This window comes from Lacerta agilis, chromosome 3, assembly GCF_009819535.1.
Source record: "Lacerta agilis isolate rLacAgi1 chromosome 3, rLacAgi1.pri, whole genome shotgun sequence".
NCBI lineage: Eukaryota > Metazoa > Chordata > Lepidosauria > Squamata > Lacertidae > Lacerta > Lacerta agilis.
In genome coordinates this window covers 38676077-38693793 of record NC_046314.1, presented here as the reverse complement: position 1 = coordinate 38693793, position 17717 = coordinate 38676077, and the positions used below count along the sequence as shown (strand labels likewise).

At 42.2% G+C, this 17717-nt stretch overlaps 2 protein-coding genes across 8 annotated transcripts in view; one reads left to right on the top strand and one right to left on the bottom strand.

Annotated features, from left to right (window-relative positions):
• Window positions 1–93: 93 nt before the first annotated feature.
• Window positions 94–17247, top strand: PGM3 (phosphoglucomutase 3). Of its 5 annotated transcripts, none has more exons than XM_033143309.1 (14): window positions 94–190; window positions 2229–2434; window positions 2643–2827; window positions 3564–3619; window positions 3851–3984; window positions 5070–5265; window positions 7039–7196; window positions 7762–7845; window positions 8918–9016; window positions 10283–10399; window positions 11647–11769; window positions 12931–13104; window positions 13854–13962; window positions 16418–17247. In XM_033143309.1, exons 2-13 carry the CDS (start codon window positions 2231–2233, stop codon window positions 13941–13943), a joined length of 1620 nt encoding a protein of 539 aa, XP_032999200.1. In that variant the 5' UTR covers window positions 94–190; window positions 2229–2230; the 3' UTR covers window positions 13944–13962; window positions 16418–17247. The 5 variants fall into 5 exon arrangements, with proteins under 5 accessions (XP_032999200.1, XP_032999198.1, XP_032999195.1 ...); XM_033143307.1 differs by having other exon boundaries at window positions 3564–3631; window positions 16421–17247; XM_033143304.1 differs by having other exon boundaries at window positions 3564–3631.
• DOP1A (DOP1 leucine zipper like protein A) overlaps window positions 14503–17717 on the bottom strand; it is a 78501-nt gene continuing 75286 nt past the window's right edge. For all 3 annotated transcript variants that reach the window (XM_033143302.1, XM_033143301.1, XM_033143303.1), the window contains 3 exons: window positions 17163–17327; window positions 16400–16529; window positions 14503–15091 (listed from right to left, as the gene is read on the bottom strand). In XM_033143302.1, the coding sequence (XP_032999193.1) occupies window positions 14786–15091; window positions 16400–16529; window positions 17163–17327 (601 nt within the window). In that variant the 3' untranslated portion in view covers window positions 14503–14785. The remainder of the gene's footprint in view (window positions 15092–16399; window positions 16530–17162; window positions 17328–17717) is intronic.

The following is a 17717-nucleotide window of genomic DNA, read 5'->3' as shown; positions in this document are numbered from 1 at the left end:
TGGGTCCGCCCCGCTCAGCGCTCTCTTCGCCCGGCCCAATGGGAGGCGGAGACGCCCGAAGCCCCGCCCCGGCGAATGCGATAGGCGCAGCTGGCGAGCGAGGCTGTTTCGGAGCTTCCCGGAAGGGCGAGTTGGAGGCTTCCGAGGAACAGCCACGTCCGCTCGCAGAACTCCAGGGCGCTGCAGGTCGGTAAGTGGCGTGGCTTCGTTTGTTTGGGCTTGTTCAGGACGGTAAAAAGAAAGGTGTGTGCTCAGACTGGGTGAGTGGGCGTTAAAACGGTAGATGCCGTTTAGCCTAAGCAAGAGTTAAGTAATGCACTTTGGGGTAAGTGTATGTATATGTGCTAGGTCTTCTGAGCTGGCAGTGACCGACCAGCGTATCTGAAGAAGTGTGCATGCACACGAAAGCTCATACCAAGAACTAACTCAGTTGGTCTCTAAGGTGCTACTGGAAAGAATTTCCTATTTTGTTTCCTATTTTGTTTCGACTATGGCAGACCAACACGGCTACCCACCTGTAACTAGTGACCGACCAGGAAGGAGTTGTTGGGCTTGCAAGTGTAAAGCTCCCGCAGCGTGCAGGAGGTATGAAAAAAGAGAATTCCATATTAGAGATCATTAGGTAAGGGGTTGAGAAGAAAGCTGCTGATATCATAAGACTGTTATAAAAGTCTATAGTGTGACAATACTTGGAATACTGTGTACCACATCTCAAAAAAAATGATACCATAGTGCTGGAAAGGGTTAAGGCTTTCAAAATTATCAAGTGGCAGGAACAACAACTCTGAGGAAAGGTTGCAGTTTTTGAGGTTTCTTGTTTAGTTTGGGGGGGGGGTGACTAGTTGTGTAGGATTGAAGTGCAAAGCCACCCTCTGGTGTGACTGCTGCTTACCTGGACATAGGTGGGTGGGGCACAATGGAAGCAAGGTTGGTTTTGTCTGGATGTAGCGATGGTCATCATGACTACTAGAGTCATAGGCTTTTTAAAGCTAGCTTGTTTAATTCCTCCAGGTGGGCCAACTACCCTTTCTACACACACTTTTATTGCTTAAGGTAGTTGTATACAGTGGAACCTCTACTTACAACCATAATCTGTTCCGGAGGTCCGGTAATAACTAGAAATGTACATAAGTAGAGGCGCACTTTTCCATAGAAAGTAATGGAAAAGTGAATTGATCTGTTCTAGACGATGAAAAATGTCCCCTAAAACATAACTTTTTTCCCCCTTGCGTGCACCGAGGGTGGGTGGTCTTACCTGGCTACAAGCTGGGGGGTGGGGCCAGGGTCACTTTTTTTCTTGCCAAGCCAGGTTCTTCTCTGGACTTCCTCAGGCTAGTTCCATGACGGGGTTTGGGGCTGCAGTGCGCCTGCTGTGCCTCTTGCAGGCGGCACCTCTTCCACAACTTCGGGGGTGGGATTGGGGCCCTCTCCCTGGCAGCAGAGACCTCAGCGCTGCTCTGCAGCCAGCTGGGCGAGCTCTGGGCTGCTGGCAAGGCCTCTTCCTGGTGGCAGAGACCCCAGCGCTGCCCCGCAGCTGGCCGGGCAAGCTCCGGGTTGCTGGCAAGGCCTCTGTTCATAAGGAAAGTTCATAAGTCGAAGCACCTACTGAAGGTCGTAACTGGAATTGTATGTAGGTAGAGCTGTACGTAAGTCGAGGTTCCACTGTACTGCATTCCATGCAAATACATCCCTTGGTGGTTCATGATAAGAAATTGCAATAAAATACAATTAAATAAACCCACAGTTAAAGCAAAGGCATCTCCAAAATCAGTGTTGGAATACAGGTGATGTTGCATTTAGGAGTGTGAAAACAGAAAGTTAACTCTCAGTCTTGTAACCAATTTCTTCCAACCCCTGATACTTTGGACTGGTTAATCTGAGATAGTGAGATTGTTAATTCAGCGTGCTAGTCTATGTGCAAGCCAGCAGTTAACCAGTGTCAAAACAACCTGATGCTGTTGTGCTATCAATCCCATCATCCCTGACCATTAGCCATGTTGACTGGGACTGATGGGAGTTGGATTTCATCATCATCATCACTATCATAGTAATAATAATTTTATTATTTATACCTTGCCCATCTGGCTGGGTTTCTGCAGACACTCTGGGCAGTTTCCAGGAAAACATAAAAACATAATCAAATGTCAAACATTAAAACTTCCTGATACAGGGCTGCCTTCATCTGTAATGTTAATCATAGCTGTATCAATTTATTCTGCCTCTTACAGAGATGGATTTTGAAGCAGTTGCAAAGTACTCAAAGTTCCATGCCAAACCTCCAGGACTTTCCCTTCAGTATGGAACAGCTGGTTTCCGTACCAAGGCAGAGGACCTTGATCACACAATGTTTTGCATGGGCTTGCTGGCTGTATTGAGATCCAAGCAGAAAAAATCCACCATTGGCGTTATGGTTACAGCATCTCACAACCCTGAAGTAAGTGAATGAGTATTTCAGATAGGAAAAAAGGAATTGAGGTACAGATTAAAGGGGGGTGCTATATGGGTGCTGTGACTTAACCATTATTAATATGCTTTTAGAACTGTAGAACTAAAAGGATCATTTAGGCTGATTTCTCTTTTCCTAAGTCAAGATTGCCAATGTTTAAAGAAGCTTTTACATTGATGTCTTGTATTTTTCCAAGGAGGACAATGGTGTGAAGTTGATTGACCCATTGGGTGAAATGTTGTCACCTATCTGGGAAGAGCATGCCACATGCTTGGCCAATGCAGAAGAACATGAATTGCAGGGAGTACTGACTGACATCTGCCAGAAGGAAGCTGTAGACCTTCAGCAGGAGGCCTTCATTGTTATTGGCAGAGACACCAGGTAAAAATAAACCTGATAGAGATCTTGGGAGTGACTAGGAAATATACACATTCACTTCCTGTTTATTTTTTCAAAAATGTAGGTATCAGGACAAAACTTTTTCAAGGCCAATATATGAATTAAACCACAATATAAAACTTAAGATATCAAAATATAATGGCATTAAAACAGCAGCTATTAAATAACTGTTGGAAAGAAAAATGTTTTCAGGGTTTGTTTAAAGGCCAATAAAGTAAAGGGAGCTAAGGGAGGGAATTCCACAAATGTAGAGCCATTGTCGAAAAGTCCCTGTCTTGTGCACCTCCAATCTAATGATGCCTATCGGTGTTTCCATGGATGTTCCCCATACAACATTTTAAACATTTCTATTGGATAATGCAGCCAACCTTGCTGAAGCCAAGTAGATTTGGGCCGGCCATGGTTTGGATGGGAGACCTGTGTAAGGAGTTCTATGATGGAATGAAGGTGCAATATAAATGTCCTAAAGAAATATAATTAATAAATATATCATAAGGCAAAAAAAATTAAGTTGCTAGGAAAGTTCCAAGTATGTCCTATCACATCCCTATCTCTTTGGCTGTTGTGATTTATTCCCTCTAGAGATGTAGATCTCACTTGTGTCCTGCATGTTGATATTGTTTCTCTGTATTTATGTGTCAGGAATGAATAGGGGTAAACTGGTGTGCTTGGATAGCATTTCAACAAAAGTAACTTTATTCCTGTGTCTTGCATCCAGACCTAGCAGTAAGAAGCTTTCACAATCAGTGATTGATGGCGTGTCTGCTCTTGGAGGTCAATACCAAGGTATGCCCTGTGCTCGCTTATCTGAGGATTGATGATGTTCCCCTTAGATCCATAGTGGTTGATAGGAAACAAATCAATGATGACATATTTCATTTAAAGCATTTTTTGAAAAATCTCCTTTCTGCACCTTTACTTGTGCAAATGTAATAAGGTACTGTGAAATATGTCCCTGAAGCTGAATAGTGTCAATTCTTGACCATTGTGTGTGCTTTAAACTAGATTATGGCTTGGTAACAACACCACAACTACACTACATGGTCTGCTGTCGAAACACTCATGGGAGTTATGGGACTGCAACCGTGGAAGGTTACTACCAGAAACTCTCCAAGGCTTTTGTGGAGCTTACAATGCAGGTGAAAGAGCTGTTTTTCAAGTCTTGGCTTGCATTCTTGGATATACTTAATGTAATAGTCCTTCGACTCCCTCTGCCCATATGAACTTTCTATGAAGAATGGCAGCAGATGCTCTTCTTTGAGTGTCAATTCTATGCTGTTACATTGCTGTGGACAAAGAGCAGGGCCTTTATAGTGTTGGCTTAAGTTCTTTAAATGCTTGTCCTAGAACATTTTGCTGTTGCTGGACCTTGCTTTCTTTTATGATAATATTTTGATTTAAGCAAGCTTTTAATGCCATAGAAGTTAAAGGTGATCAACTGTGATTTTGTATATAAATTATTCAAAACAGTATTGGCTTTATGAGGAAAATTGGGGTGTAAACCCTATGGAAAACAGTGGGACTTTTTTTTAACAGTAACCATGTTTAAGGCTGAGCTTTTAGCATTGTATCGCATGTAGACAAGTGAACAGGTTTATAACTTTAAAGTATATGATAGTTTGCTTTAGCAGAAAGAAATGAGCAGTAGCAACAAAAGTTTTAAGAAAAAAAGAGGCAGCCTAAAACTAGCAATAGGAAAATAGATATTACGTATTGCTGCCGTCATTGTAATAGGGCAGAGCAAAATGTGTTTTGCTCCTGATAAAGAGCAAAATCATTGCAGGCTGGTCCATTAGAACAAATGGGGGGGCACTGCTGCACCACCTTCTGTGTACCCTCAGCCTCTGCCTCTGCCTACAGTCAACCCAGCAGATGGTACTACCTATGAGCTTCCTCCTCCTTAATCTCAATGTTGCCTGTGTAGAGCAGGGAGGAGGATAGGGACAAAAGGAATTAGATGACTCTATTTGCCACCTACTGCTGGATCACCCTCCCTTCAGCCCTACCAGTTCCAATGGGCTCTAGTAGTCACTGGTTGAAACAGAGAGGAAGTTGTTCCAGAATCTACACCTACAAACACCAACTTGTGTCCTGTTTTTATTTTCATTTGTGTTTACTTTGTTTGGCTGTCTGCTCCACAACACAGTCAGTGTTGCATATGAGCAGGTGGTAGGAGTTCAGAGATAACTGTTAAAGGACCCTTCCTTTGCTTTCTTACCTGCAGGCTACCAGCCAAAGGGATGGTCACATATGCCTGAAGGTAGATTGTGCAAATGGCATAGGTGCTCTCAAACTCAAAGAAATGGAACGCTATCTTCCAAGCTGTTTCGTAATACACGTCAACAATGATGGGACTAAAGGAGAACTCAATCACCAATGTGGTGCCGATTTTGTAAAAGTTAATCAGAAGCCTCCTGTGGGTATGTAATGACAAATGTATATTCCCTAATAACACTCTCGTGGTTTTTTTTAAGTCTGCCTCAATATTAACTTAAAACGGAGACCCCTAACGTTCTATGATGACATCACCTAATCAAAATATCATTCTTTTCTACTAATACATTCAATCTTAAACCAGCTCTGGGCTAATCCCCGGACTAATTGCCTCTGGAAGTTTTGAGAGGTAGGAGGGTTTCTCATTCATTTATTTATTGCCTTCCACACACTTGTCTTGGGACGTATGATATACATTTAAAAGAGTTTAAACAATCCAGAAAATAATAGATATTTTACAACAGTACGCAGTAGACACCTATGCCAGAGATTGATTAATGAAGCTGGGAAAGCTTGTCAGCTTTATTGACATGATCAAACTGTTTCCCTGTTTTCTCAGGCAAACACCTATCCAAAACGAAGCTTGTCTCACGTTTGGTGATGGAGATGTTAATATATGCTTAGATAGTTGGATACCAAGGCATATGAGTTCTTTAATTATAATGGAACACACTTTCTAATTCTGTCTATCTAGCTAAGACTAGATGAGACTATTTTGCAGATACAGCTTCTGCATTTGTAATGTATAATGTATGCTGAGCCCTTCTCCATCTATGTTTTATATAGTTCTGAAATGAAAACTAGTGCAGGGTGATATGAGACAATAAAATTGTCTTTAGATTCCCCCCTCCCAAAATAGCCTGACTCTATATGAGGCAACTCCTCATGTTTCTATCAGGATCTTTTTCTCTCTTTTTGCCTTTGCAAGTTAAGAGCTATGTAACACTCTGTGATATCCAGCTAAGTCAGAATAACTGACACACGTCCATTGATTTTATTGGGACTACTGTCAGTATGACTAACATTGGTTAGCGCCCAGTAATGACATGTTTGTGCTGCTAATTTCCTGTTTACTTTCATTCTCTCCAATCCTTTCCACTATTAGTCTTCTTCTCCTCCTGTTTTATTTCTAGCTATCCTCTGTTCCCTCTCGTCATCCTTGGGGGTGGGGAGCCTTAATGTCCATTCCTATAACCATACTCAGCTTAGGGACACTGCTCACAGACTCAGCCCGTATCATTAGCACTTTGGCTCTTTTATAAATAAAATATTTTAAAGAGCAAGTGGGAAACTAGATTGGCACATGGTACTGTGAGGAAATCCTAACAAAATGGGTAGTTCATTTCCATCTGTTTCTGCTATCCTATTTACCGTATATACCCGAATATAAGCCAACCCGAATATAAACCGAGGCACCTAATTTTCCCACAAAAACCTGGGAAAGCTTATTGACTCGAGTATAAGCCGGTTCACCTTTGCCGCTGTGGAGGAGGAGGAGGAACGAGCAGCCCAAAAGCAGCCCTTTGGGCTGCTCCTTCCTCTTCCTCCTTTGGCAAGTTTGCATTTATGCGAGCAGTTCAGGAATGGAACAAGCTGCCTGGGGAGAGTAAAGAACCGCTGTTCTTGTACGCTTCTTAAGGAATGGTTGACTGGGGAGAGCGGGTGGCGGCACGAGCGGAGAGAAAGGGCTTCTTTCTCGCCGCCCCCACCGCCTGCCTCACTCGAGTATAAGCCAAGGGCAGCTTTTTCAGCACAAAAAATGTGCTGAAAAACTAGGCTTATACTCAAGTATATACAGTAATCTGTAGGTTGCCCTGAAACATATTAAGAACACTGAATGCCTTGACTTTTTAAGTGCCAGTATTCCTGAGGCCGAACAATTGTTTTTTTGTATTTACTTTGTTTACTCTGCTTGTTAGGACTGGAAATGAAGCCTGGTGAGAGATGCTGCTCATTCGATGGTGATGCTGACCGAATTGTTTACTACTATAATGACCCTGCTGGCCATTTTCATCTTCTTGATGGAGATAAAATAGCAACTCTAATCAGCACTTTTCTTAAGGAACTTCTGGTCAAGGTAATGGAATAGTGGGAGGCAGTGGGAGGTCCCATTAGCTAAAGTGGTGCTTCAGGTTAAGAACAGTTTCAGGTTAAGAACGGACCTCCAGAACAAATTACCATAAGTTCTTAACCCGAGGTACCACTGTATAATGCAAAGAATTCACCGAGCAGTTCTTATCTTTGGCTCACTCACCTTTTTTGGAACAGTTTGGGTTTTCTAAAATTAAATTAGATCAGGAAGAAATAAAAATAATTGCAACTATTTAACATAGTGGGTTTTTTTAAGGCAATTGTCTTAAGTAGAAGGGATTTTTGGAATACTTGCCATCATCACTTTTGGTTTGGGATATCAGGTGTGCTCTTGACTTTCACCAATAGCATGCTTGCCCTGTTTTTAAGTGTGTGAGAGTTCTGAAAGTTTGTGAAGAACACTTCCTATCCCAATGTGAAATGTTAACATGTCTTTGCCAACTAGAATTTATGAACGTTCAAGGCAGAGATTTTTAAAATAATAATTATTTTTTCGTACGGTGTTTTCATGAAGACCTGATTATGCAAATAGCATGCTTCTCTTCCTCCAGGCTGGGCAGACCTTATCATTTGCAGTCGTACAAACAGCCTATGCCAATGGGAGCTCTACACGTTATTTGGAAGAAACCATGAAGGTACTAATTCAACGCTTGCATGCCCTGCCGTCTAACATCTCTGCTTCAAAATAATGTAAAAACCATCCAGGCCTAATCACACATGGTTCCATGGGGGAAAAAACAGTGCAAGTGAATCTTTTAGTAACCAAGACTTGTGTGCAATTGCCCATACCTAGCGGAGGAGATGTTAGAGATCCACCTTTTTCTCCAAAACAGTAATTAAAATAATATTTTATTCTGGCCCTCATATTAAGAGCCTTGGAATCCATGGAGATTAGTTGTGTGAAATAGCTGGCCCTCTGCATAGCCAGTGGTGCCATCAGGGTTGGAGTTCAGGGCAGAGGTCCAGGGCCCCTCTGCAGAATGAACAGGAGGGCCCCTAAACGCAGCATGGCTGGCTTACCCTATTTTGAAATAATTGATACAGTACACATTACCAATTATGAAGCCATTAGACCAGTAAGTCTGAAGTTTAAAATTACCTGGTTACTGTTGTGTATAACATTTTTCAAAGTAGCATTCCCACAAATTTTTTGGTCAGGCATGTGGGTTTTAGTTTTGTTACAAGCAGGAAAAGCTTGGTGTCAGGGAACTGCCCTCCGCTGCCGGTCAGGGTCCTGGTGGGTACTGGCAGCCCAAGCCCCTTTTCTCCAGTGAGTCTGCCTAGCGAGTCTTCCAGCAGCTCCTCTGGGGAGGAGGAGTTATGCTTGGGCAGCCAGGTGGAGGGAGGGCTCCAGGAGGCAGCTCAAAGACCCAGCACCGCCCGGCAAAGCAGATCTGAAGGGGAGATGCCACTTCCATCGCCTGAGCTGCGCAGAGGGGTGGGAAGGCGGCATCTCAGGGTGCTGCGACTCCTGTGTTAGGGTCGCAGCCGGAATAAGGCACTTCCGGATTCTTCAAGCGACTAGGCAGTCATGTTTTTGGATGGCTCCGCTTGTACATAGCTTTGGCACAATAAATTAGTTTGTAGACAAGACGGACTTCGTCGTTACTCGTGAGCAACCGCTACGCAGATCTGACACTTGGTTTTAAGGTGCAGCCCTACAACTCCATCTCACCACAGATGGTTTGCTTGGTCTTCCCCTCCTAGGTGCCTGTCCACTGTGCAAAAACAGGGGTGAAGCACTTGCATCACAAGGCCCAGGAATTTGACATTGGAGTTTATTTTGAAGCAAATGGTCATGGCACAGTAAGTGTTTGCACTTGTAATCTCTCCCTCTGTTCTTTTTTGTTTGTTTGTAATAAACTTCATCCTCAACCTCAAGAAGAGTAAATAAAATTCATTGTGTCCCCTATCTAAACTGATAACTTTTCCAGCTGCTCCTTGCCACACTGCTGTAATATTCTCTGATCCTTTCTCCTCTTGTCTCATGTCTTAGATCCCATCCCAGTTATTCTGGGATAAAGAACCCAGAATGAGTTTCAGCCCCTAATTTGTTTACTAATTCCAAAAGTCAATCAGAGGCTGGAGTAAGTGAAAGAGCTTGGCTTTTGCCTAGCTTTTGCTGCACTTAGCATGGGGATAAGAGAGTTTGTAGTCTTAGGATGGGTCACATGCTGATCGTGGGTGGGGCTATTCACTGTTCTCTCTTTTTGCAACCTCTTGCTTTAAAAGGATTAGCCCTATCATCCACCAATATGTCTGTCAATGGATGCTAGCCATAATGTCTATATTCTTCCTCTACTTTTGGAGGCAGTATGCCACTGAATGCCAGTTGCTGGGAGACACAAGTGATGAGAGTGCTGTTGGGCTCACGTCCTAGTTGCAGGCTTCCAATAGGCACCTGGTTGGCCTCTGGGAGTACAGGATGCTGGGCCAGATGGGGTTTGACCTGATCTAGCAGATCTCTTCATATGTTCTTATTCCCCCTTGGCCATCCCTTCTCTGCCTGTCTGTCTCTCTTTTCCTCCCAGCCTAGCAGGCTACTACTGGGGGAGAGCCAGATCACTTTTGTCAGAGGTCTGATCACTTGCAGACTGCTGTTGAAATTGGCTTGAGGGCTGCATAAAACTAGGCAGAGGCAAGTAACTAATAGCCAGGTTGTTGCCTACAGTGGGTGGCATTCAAAATTCCTAGAAAAATAGTGGCTTGGTTCCAGCACCTGAGCACCACATTCCAGGGAAACACTATAGGATGTTGGGAGGGAACTTTTGCCCTGTTCATGAGCTTCCCAGAAATAGATTTGGCCGAATGCTATTGGAAATAGAAGCTGGACTGCATGGAGCTTTGCAAACCTTACTTTTCGGGATAGGAGCCTTTATTTCTCAAAGGGTACGAATAAAATCTAGTATACTCCCTTGTGTCCCTATCATATGCTCATCATTTTTGGGGAGTACTAGTCTTCCTTTCAAAGCAGCAGTGATACACCACTATCACCATGTGGTAATTGGGAGATGGTGGTGACAGTGGCCACGCTGCATTCCTTTAGACTGTTGAATATGTTCCTCCTTCCAGGTACTGTTTAGTAAAGCTGCAGAAGAGAAAATAAGATACCAGGCAAAAGAGGAAAAAAACAACCAAAAAAGAGAAGCTGCAAAGATGCTTGAAAATACTATTGACTTGATAAATCAGGTAGGAATGTTGACAGAGAGCTAAAGTTTGTCTTTAAATTTCTTAATACTAAGAGTTTCAAAGATGTTACATGACGACATCTCTGTGTTGAAAAAGAGAGTAAATTACCATTGGGAAATTAATAATCTGGTATACATCTTCATCATGTAATTGGTAGGACCATTATTTCCTGATGGGAAAACATCACCACAGTGTGAGATGTTTCCCTGGACCCTCCAGTCTCCATGTTTGTGCTGGTGGGGTTGTCAACTGGGGATGGAAGAACCAGCTGACAAGGCATGCAAGTGGACTCAAGGTGGTCTGCTTTGATTGTTGCTTGTTATAATTTAGAGCAGAAGTGCTCACATAGTCAGGTACCTCTTCTTTGAATTCTTGCTCCATCCTCAGTGACAGATTGAATCTGATGATAATGGGTTAGTTATCTGACCTGTAAAGTGACAGTGGTACCTCGGGTTGCGGACATGATCCGTTCCGGGGTGCCATTCGCACCCCGAAAATTCCACAACCCAAGTGGAGCTTTTGCGCATGTGCAAAACCACGATATCGCACTTCTGTGCATGCGCGACCTGTGCAGACCGTGTGGAGTGCTTCTGTGTGTGTGCGCGGCGAAACCCGCGTTCGTAACCCGCGCCGTTCGCAACCCACAGCGAACACATGGCGAGGTACAACTGTAGTTCCCAATAGCCTGATAATGTGTTTGTATTTCCAAATCCCTTTGCTTTACACTGTGATTGTGGGGGGTGCTCCCTTACCCTGCTTTGAACATTTGAGATATTCTGGGGCAGAAGGTAGCTTAGTGGAGAGTACTGGGACAAGTCATGGTGCTACAGGCCTTTTGTCTAATTACATTGGTGGTGATAGCTGCTTCCTGGTGCCAACACAAACACCCTTCAGGTAAACTTATGGCCTCTTCCTGAGCAGCTTCTTCACCTACTATTGGCTTGTCTTTGTTTTTTGTTTTTTTGTTTGTTTTGTTACGTATTTTGTGTTCTTATTTTGTAGTTTTGTGTTGTGAAGCACCCTGTGATCTTCAGATGAAGAGCAGTACACAAATTTAATAAATAATAAAAATAATTTAAAGGATTTTAGGCTCATTGAGCGTGAGAATCCAGATTATTAACTGGAATCAAGGCTGCCTCTGCCATAACTGGTTTCCTTTCCTTTCCTTTCCTTTCCTTTCCTTTCCTTTCCTTTCCTTTCCTTTCCTTTCCTTTCCTTTCTTATTTTATTTTTTGCTGTCTATCCAGACGATTGGTGATGCTTTCTCAGACATGCTGGTGATTGAAGCCATCTTGGCATTGAAGAATCTCACAGTACAACAGTGGGACACCATGTACACAGATCTTCCCAACCGGCAACTCAAAGTGAAGGTTAGTGGGAAGTCAGTAGTGGACAGAAATGCTACTGGTTGCAGCAGTGGCTCATTTCAGCGACATACAACTGCCTGCAAACACAAATTACTGTGTTGGGTCGGAGACAAGGAGGGTCTTTTTCATACCCATGGGTCTTCTTGTTTGTTGGGCAATCATTGAGATCCTGTAGCATGCTATCAGCTCTCTGTTGCTAGGAGATGGGCAGGATCCAGTGCTTTCTGGCTGCCTCAGGCTTTCAGTCCTCCCTGGCTGGCTTATTAGCATTTGATGCCATGGCATGGCATGTGAACTTAGGCCAGAGACGACACTATCGATAACTGCACCTTTTTGAAAATGGGTGTCGGCTACTTTACTGCACAGAATCTCCCTCCTTGGTGGAAGTTTTACTTCTTGGGCAATTGACTAAGGATAGCCTTAAAAAAAAAAATACCCCCACTACTGTGCACTGTAACAATAACCCATTGACTTTCTGGCCCTGGGCCGGCTTTGGACAACACATTGCAGGCTCAAGGGTATTTCTGACAATGTAGTCATTTTATATGTTGCAGTGGGAATTGGCTTTTGGAAGCTTTCCTGTGAGCATGCATGTCTGGAAATAGTTGCATTGGGTGACAAAAGGCTGAATTAACTAGTTTTTCCAATGAACCAAAACTTGTACAATGTGTCATCAACCTTGAAATTGGGGGTGTAATGTTGTTCCTCACTGCCTCCACACACCCTTATTTGTTATGTATTCACATAGAATTGAGTTCATCACAGACCGGAGCTATAAAACATTCCTGGTGGCTGGGATATTCCAATGTGTGCATGTTAGTGCAGCTCTCACAAGAGGTAAAGATCTGGGAGAGTGAGATAGAAACATTGGCATAACCCAGCAGTTTCAGTGATTGACAAACACAAAATGTGATTTAGGTCTAGTTATGTATGAGTGGGAAGAGACAGCCAAAAATTGAGAAATGTAGGTGGAGAATTGTGCAGGAGTGACAATATCCTATGGGCCTTGCAGAGCACTCAATAAAAATCCATATCAAAACTAGGTCTGTGTTCTCTAAAATTAGAGCTTTTAACAAGTCAGATTGTATCACTTCTTAACAAACTAAGTTGGTCTCTAAGGTGCTACTGGAAGGATTTTTTTAAATTTTAAATTTTGTTTTCTAGGTTGCTGACAGACGTGTAATTGACACTACAGATGCTGAAAGGCGAGCACTTACACCCCCAGGGCTGCAGGAGAGAATTGATGAGCTCGCCCAGAGGTTTAAATTGGCTCGAGCTTTTGTTCGCCCATCTGGAACAGAAGATGTCGTCAGAGTCTATGCTGAAGCAGACACACAGGTCAGAACCAAAGTGATTCATATCCTTAATGCAGTGTGGTAGAGAAGAATTTTGAGTCCAGATAGTAGGTTCCCACCAACCACCATGCAAACTTAGTGTTTGCAAATGCTAATTATTACATTTATATACAGCCAAAGGTTAAGCAATTAGCAGCTTGGGCACAATCTGACTTCAAGAGCATCTTCCCCTTTCGCACCCCCAAATTATCAACTAAGTGTCCTCCCTAGGCTTTTGCTTAGGGGAGACATGGATATTCCTCTTCTTAGAGTTTCCAACATGGGGGGATAAAATAGTATGTAGAATGGGTCTTTTTTGTGTTCCTCATTCCGTCGTCTGCTTAAAAACAGTTGGAAGAAGCAATAGGGAATAGATACAGAAAAGGACAGAAAGCTTTTGTCTTCTATGGTCTTCAAGGGGGGGGGGGGCAAAGGAAGATCATAGTAGTTTGCTTGGAAGAAATCTCTGCACTTCCTCTACCTCCTTTTTCTTACTTTTGAAGTTTCTGTGGCCCAAATTAAATATGTTGAATGCATTTAATCTGCAGTTAACTTGCACAATCTTAAAAAAGTAAGTCCCTCTTTGGTGTAATTGTTGCCTTCCAGCAGCTGAAAGAAATGGGTACCTTAAAATTATAGGATCACTTTAGCAGCCTTTGGGTACAGCTGTCCAAAGCATCCACACTATGAAGATACGACTGCAATTCAAGTGAACACTCAATCTCTTCATGCTGCAATTATTCTTCTTTCCAGGAAAATGCAGATAAACTTGCACATGAAGTTAGCTTGGCTGTCTACCATATAGCTGGAGGAGTTGGAGAACAGCCCAAGGCTGTAGTATAATGAAGTACCATTCTTCAAGGTAAGTCATAAAGCATACCTTCCTGCTTTTGCTTTACTAAATGAAATGCATAATTAAAAGCAGTTCCTTTAGAAGTGACTTAACTCCTTGTTGTCATTTTTGTTGACTTTATTAGGTCACTGCAGTTCTTAAAATTCAATTTAGTATCTTTGATTTAAAAATTACTTAAGTATATTGTTGGACAAACAAAGCTTTTCATTCTTCCATAGTTAGGCAGCATTCGTCTGCCCCTTGCAAGAAAGCTTGAGCGAATAAGTGTCCTCTTTGCTCCTGCTTGTAGTAGCAAGGGAAGATTTTTTTTTTATTTAACATGCAAAAGCTTTGAAGCATATATTTAAGAGTAACGTAGTTGTAACTAATTGAAAATGTGGAACAGGAAGTTGCCATGGCAGAAACAATGTTAGTTGGGAGCAGTTCTGAGTCAAATATATGGAAGGCTCAGAACTGCTCTGATAGCTAGCACTTTTCTATGCTTTTGATTAGAAAAGTGGCTCCCTGTAAGATGCTGCATAGATATCTAGAGAGAAAATAAGACACAGCTAGAAAAAATGTGCAACTTGTATTGGTAATTTTCTTAAAGACATACCTCAAGATGACAAAACAAATGTACAATAAATAGTAGGCACCATAATTGATATGAGCCAGCAATATTTCAACTTGATTCAGGCCACGTCCAGAACTTATTTACAGGTATTTAAATTAAATACATCCTGAAGTATACATTACATACAAAGTATGAAAAAGGAAACTATACACATTGGAAGGATGGAGTGGTTTCATTTGAAGTTACATTACTTAAGATAAACATTTTGCCATGTACACTTCATGTTTTTATGACACCTTCCAGAAAGTCCTTCTCAACCATTTCTTCAATTTTTTGTCTTGCTTTGCTGGAGAATGTCTTTTGAGTTTCCATTTTTATGTCCTTGGTAGGGAAAGAATTTGGGTAAAGCATGGGGCTTCCTGAATGACCAATGCTTCTGCTGGTGATTTTACTGTTAAATACTTGGCTCAGGACGTTGAAGAAAGGCAGAAGCTGTTCAATGCTGCGAACAGCACAGATGGTCAGGAGCAAGCTGCCAGGTTCCCAGTTTAGTATTTTCCCTGAGCTGTCCTCCTCTGGGTTTTTCTGTTAATATGTGGGGGAGGAGAGGAGAGGAGAATTTCAAGACAAAGCAGTGCTGCAGGAGACTTCAAAAATTAGCCCACTTACACTGGTCACTACTACGCACTAGAGATGTGAAATTTTTGGATGAATTGAAAAAAATGCTACATTAGCACTTTTTCTTTTCCAGATTGAAAGTCATTCCATTACTTTAGAAACATAAAATATGGGCATAAAATTATCACAACTAGCATATCCAAATAATATTTATTTGTATTTGTGACAAATGGAGCAACAATCTCCTGAACTGTTTACTAGTTTCTGTGGGAGAATAAAAACCTCCACAAAACAATTTTTAAAAATCCAGAAGTAACAATTATTCATATTTCCTCTCCACAGTATTTTAAAAAAAACATTATCATAAAAAGAACTGAAGAAGGAAGTGGGACTAAGTTTCAATGAATGGGCATGAAATTTAATCAGAATCATTTTCTGAGCTGTATTTAAGTATATACTTTCAGGCCCTTTTTGTTGCTCTATATTTCCTTCCAGTGCTTTGAGGCCTAGTGAAGAGGAACAGAACCAATGCATACCACACGCATGCAAAAACAAAACTGAAACCTTTTTCTTGTCTGGTGACAACAGCACCTCCTAAAGGAAGAAATGTATCTTGTTCTTGCACTGGAGAATTCAGTTTGTAACCTAAGACTTGCTTGTCCTCACAGAAATTAGAGCAATCTGATACCATACATATTGCTTAGACATGATTTATAAAATATTTGAACCCCTTATCTTAAAATATTTTATTCATAATGTTAAAATAAAACATTCCATAATCTATTTTTCCAATTTGGGGGGGGGGGGGCAAAAGGCTTTAGGGAAAAATACAACTTTTTTTTTCCAGGTCTTCACATCTCTACTATGCACTCTGGGCGATGTATTGATACATCACCCAGGCCATGTCAGTCATGGGTGAAGCAGTCACTGCACCCCATGGACAGGCAGTTTCTTTAAACTTCTCTACTGGGGGTGCGTGGCTACCCATACCCCTCAGCAGAGCAGTTCAAAGAAACTGCTGCCTTTGCACAAGGGGGACAGCAAGCTACCTCTTTCTCCCAGGAGGAAGAGACAGCCCTCTGCCCCATGCCAAGGCAGCAGCTGCCACAAGTTGGCTTGAAGGCTGAACCCCACCCCTGAGAGGTGTTGTTGCCGGTTTAACCTAGCTAAAGCCACATATGGTTTTAAGCTCCTGTTGGATCAGAGCTTAAATGTGTGATTGATGCATTGGTTCTGTAGCAGTCATAATAATTTATGAAAAGAGAAATGAAATACCTTTGCTCTCTTTCTCAGCAGTTTTGCTAATCGTACTACATATGGTTTGAATTCCCTTTGGTGTGTGCCTTGTCTTCGCACCTCCAACCCTGAATCATCAGAAGCTTCTGGAATAAAGGCCCAGCGATACCTGTTAAAGAAAAAGAGGACAAAGTCACCACTTTGTTACGCATTCAGCAAGTTATCTTTGGCAAGAACACCCCAGCCCTCCCTAGTTGAGTCAATTTATATCCAGGCATCTCTTTATGTAGCCAAAAGATGCTAAGAAAAACCAAGATCCATGGGGGTAAAATTTGAAGAATAAAAAGCATTCTGTTTCACAGCAGCCACTTCTAAGAAGAAATATTTTGAAAACATTGTTTGCTCTGTTCTATTCTGCCCACCCCTTTCTGATTTCCTTTTGTATATATTTGCCAAATGCTAATAAAACACACCCCTGCCATACGTATTGGGACACAGTCTTGGGCATCCTGTGAAACAGGGCTGGTGTTGGTTATTTGGGAGAGGGAGTGGGCCCCTAACCAAGTTTCTTCTCCTGAATTTCTGCCAACACTATATGGAGGGCATTTCTCTGATGGGGAGCTGTACCACCCTAAGCCACAACACAAGATGAGGTGGCAGAAGGCAGTAAAAGCACCCGCCCTCGACAGCCCATAAAGAAATACTTGCTGCTCAAAGAGAAGCATCACCCTAAATATGAAGGTTTTCTCACAATGAAGTGTTTCTACGGCACACTTGGATTTGAATGAGAAAGTGTACTTACATCTGAAACTGAGGAAGATTTTCAGAGGGCAATGCCAGGGCTAAATCAAGAAATTTACAAGCTGACAAATAAAGATTTAACCATCTCTGGCTGTTGTAAGATGTCGAGAATCCATTGCCTCCAGTGTATGTAGTTTCCAGGCCAGCAACAGATGGTCCTGAAGTTCTACAATTCGAATGAATTTACTACAGGTTATTCTTAATCAGTTATGTCCACACTTCACAAATCAATGTTCTTCTCTTAGAGAACTCTCCCAGTTCATTTAAAGTATATGCGATGAGGATAACTTTTATATTACCCTTCTGAAAACACCATGTGAACAATTTTAACAAGACAGCTGCAGCTAGTAGTTCTAAATTACACGTATCAGTTTGTACTGATAAAGAAGCAAGACGAAAGTCTGATTTACTTTTACAATATAGGGTCCTGTCTGATTAATTTGATCTCTGTGAACTGACTGCAGTATTAGATAAACATGAACTGGAATGAAAAAAATTGCTTACTGCTGCCTACTGGCACCGACTGTGTTCCTGTTTTCATAGCAAGACTGGGGGG